The sequence below is a fragment of the Pollicipes pollicipes genome, unplaced genomic scaffold, assembly GCF_011947565.3.
Source record: "Pollicipes pollicipes isolate AB1234 unplaced genomic scaffold, Ppol_2.1 Scaffold_1600;HRSCAF=1878_pilon_pilon_pilon, whole genome shotgun sequence".
Taxonomy (NCBI): Eukaryota; Metazoa; Arthropoda; class Thecostraca; order Pollicipedomorpha; family Pollicipedidae; genus Pollicipes; species Pollicipes pollicipes.
Genome location: NW_023595962.1, coordinates 18,348,121 through 18,351,399, shown reverse-complemented (window position 1 = coordinate 18,351,399; position 3,279 = coordinate 18,348,121). Strand labels below are relative to the sequence as shown.

General features: G+C 49.6%; 1 protein-coding gene across 1 annotated transcript; it reads right to left on the bottom strand.

Annotated features, from left to right (window-relative positions):
* Positions 1–745: 745 nt before the first annotated feature.
* FLASH (FLICE-associated huge protein) lies at positions 746–3,076 on the bottom strand (the record flags this gene model as incomplete). The annotated part of the gene is given in 3 exon segments (XM_037217239.1): positions 746–834; positions 2,220–2,321; positions 2,944–3,076. Coding segments are annotated over 3 exon segments (299 nt in total), but the record flags the coding sequence as incomplete, so codon positions are not given.
* Between the last annotated feature and the right edge of the window lie 203 nt (positions 3,077–3,279).

Here is a 3,279-nt window from a genome sequence, read left to right as displayed (position 1 = left end):
AGATTGCACACACGTCAAGGGAGACTGCACACACGTCAAGGGAGACTGCACGCACGCCAACAGACTGCACACACGCCAACAGAGACCGCACACACGCCAGCGGAGACTGTCCACCACCAACGGAGACTGTCCATCACCAAAGGAGATCGCACACACAACAGACTGTCCACCGCCAACGGAGACTTTCCACCACCGATGGAGACTGTTAACCACCAGCGGAGACTGTCCATCACCAATGGAGACTGACCACCACCAACAGAAATTGCACACACGTCAACAGAGACTGTCCACCGCCAACGGAGACTGCACACACGCCAACGGAGACTGTCCACCACCAACGGAGACTGTTCGCCACCAACGTAGACTGTCCACAGGGCACCGGAGCCTGTCCACCACCGATGGAGACTGTTAACCACCAGTGGAGGCTGTCCACCGCCAAAAGAGACTGTCCACCACCAACGGAGATAGCACGCACGCCAACGGAGACTATCCACCACCAACGGAGATTGCACACACGCCAACAGGCTGTTCACCGCCAACGGAGACTGTCCACCACCAACGGAGACTGCCCACCACCGAAGGAGATCGCAAACACGCCAACAGACTGTCCACCGCCAACGGAGACTGTCCACCACCGATGGAGACTGTCCACCACCAACGGAGGCTGTCCACACGGCACCGGCGCCTGTCCACACGGCACCGGAGCCTGTCCACACGGCAGCGGAGCCAGTCCAGCGCCTCTCACCTGCGCTGCAGCTCGGCCAGCCGGACGTCCTTGCGGTCGATCTCGGCGCGGGCCGTCAGCAGCAGGGAGCTGAAGTTCCTCCGCAGCAGCTGTGGCAGCGACTGACGTCAGTCCACGCCCGGCCGCCAGGCGGGCACAAACCGCCAGCGGCCGAGCACGCCGGCGCTCCGCCCATCTCAGCGTCATTAAAATCAATTGTGAACACGAAAACGTCGATACAGAAACATTACTTCCATCAGAGATACTTGTTCAAAGGCGATTCAACTTAATCCTTGATTTAGATAATTCCTGCTAGCTAATTTCTGTTTATTTAATAACTCTGTAATTTAATTCTGCAATTTAATAATCCTGTCTGTTACTTCTGTTTTTGAATCGTGAAAATAAGAACTGGATCAACAATAGGACAAATTTAATTTGAATCCAAACGTGTAAACCAAACACACGGCACCGCAAGCATTGAAAATAGGGCATGAACTCTCCTAACTGCGGTCGCTGCTACAGGTTACATGACATAAGTACTATAGTAAAACGTCCACCGACCATAGTGCTATGACAGTACTTCTACTGTCAATACCTATAAACGACATTGGTGCCATACAACGATACTTATGCTTCAAAAACTTATCCCCGTCGTTACTATTACTGCAAAAACGTATACAGTCCTTTTATAATGCATTACTTATGTTCAGGCTCTAACGCGAGCATCAAGCTATAGTTGCAACACATCTACTTAAAACTTAAAGCCATTCCTACTTCTTCATAGCCTATTTTGTATTGCAAAAACTTCTATTGTTTATTTCTACATCACATTTCTTCCTCAGCATATAAGTATACTCGAATTAGCACCGTACTGTAGAACTGATGCTTCTGAAATCCTGGCCATCAGCATTTCTACCCACAAGTGGCGGGCAAAACATAACTGCTACTGTCGATGTACCCCAGGGCCCGAATAAAAAACTACTCATAAGTGGAGGCCCATCAAAACCACTGGGGGTCTAACCCATGAGAGCAATGGCAGGAGCGAAATCAGACCAGAGGTGGCCTCTCGGTAGAATCTTACATTAAACCATCAGCATGCACAGGGTTCAACTACAATCTGCAGCAGTGACATATGGGACGGGACCGGATGGGACGGGATGGGGTGACAGGGTGGTGGGACAGGATGGGAGGGAATGGGAGGACAGGATGGGAAGGAATGGGAGGACAGGATGGGAGGGCAGGATGGGTGGATGGGAGGGAATGGGAGGACAGGATGGGAGGGCAGGATGGGTGGATGGGAGAATGAGATGGGAGGATGGGATGGGGGAGAGGATGGTTTGTCACTAAAAAACAGAAGCACTTTAATCCAGGACCTTGGTCATACAACACAATGCCGCCGCGGGACCACCAAGCATCAGCTGACAACCCACAGGCAGTACACCTCACATGCCACTACTGCCCAGTTTTGAATCCCTGGACCACCATGCATTCTCACCTGGCGGGCCTTCTGCTGTTCCAGCAGCTGGCCACGCAGCTGGCTGACTGTATGGAGCAGCTCAATGTTCTCCTCCTGCAGACGGCGGCACGTGTACACCAGCTGCCAGGCAACAGACATTCTCTTAGAAAGGCCAGCTGATTGGAACTGCAGACTAGCTGATTGGATCTGCAGGCCAGTTGATTGGATCTACAGACCAGCTGATTAGATCTTCAGGCCAGCTGATTGGATTTACAGGCCAGCTAATTGGATTTACAGGCCAGCTGATTGGATCTACAGGCCAGCCATAAGTGGGGCCATCAGCCAGCCAGCTCCTGGTCTTCTGTAGTAGACCTAGCAGGTTTGTACCCATGCTGAACAGAAAAAAACAGCATACTGCAGGTATGTGTGCAGACAACTACTTGTCTTAAGACAATATTATTCACCTTGAAAATACCTGGTTTTTAAGAATCTGACATTCAGAACTGCCAATATAGTTCACCAAGCCGCACTCTTGTCTGTAATCATTTATGTAAAAAATTTTATCATCAGCTGGTTTGCAAAAAGTATGTCTCACACACACTTAACTCTGAAATGCTTGACAAAAACAACCAGGTTCCCAGTAAAGTACACTTAAAACTTTGACTGAACCAATTTTCCCCAAAGTCTCAAAGCCCACCATGGCACATGCCTGATAGGTATAAAAAACACAAGTGAATGCACCACCTATGATAAGGCAACTTACCTTCTCCACTTCCTCATGACTGTAGTCAATAATGTCATCATATATGTCATCATTCTGACTGGACCCTTGACTTGCACCATCTTCTATCTCCATCAGTGGCTTCTCCATTCTCAGGGCCTCATAGACAGCCTGTCTGAAATGAGCATCATCATTGTGGTCAAACCATCATGCAGGGCAAGACAGCTGACATAACCTCAATAGCAGAGCAGCAGTCAGTACCAGCAATAGTTCATACCAGCAGTGGTTAGTACCAGTGGTAGTTAGTACCAGCAGTAGTCAGCACCATCAAAACATCTGTGCAGAGAGGGGAGATGTGATTTTACCACTTTCTTTTTT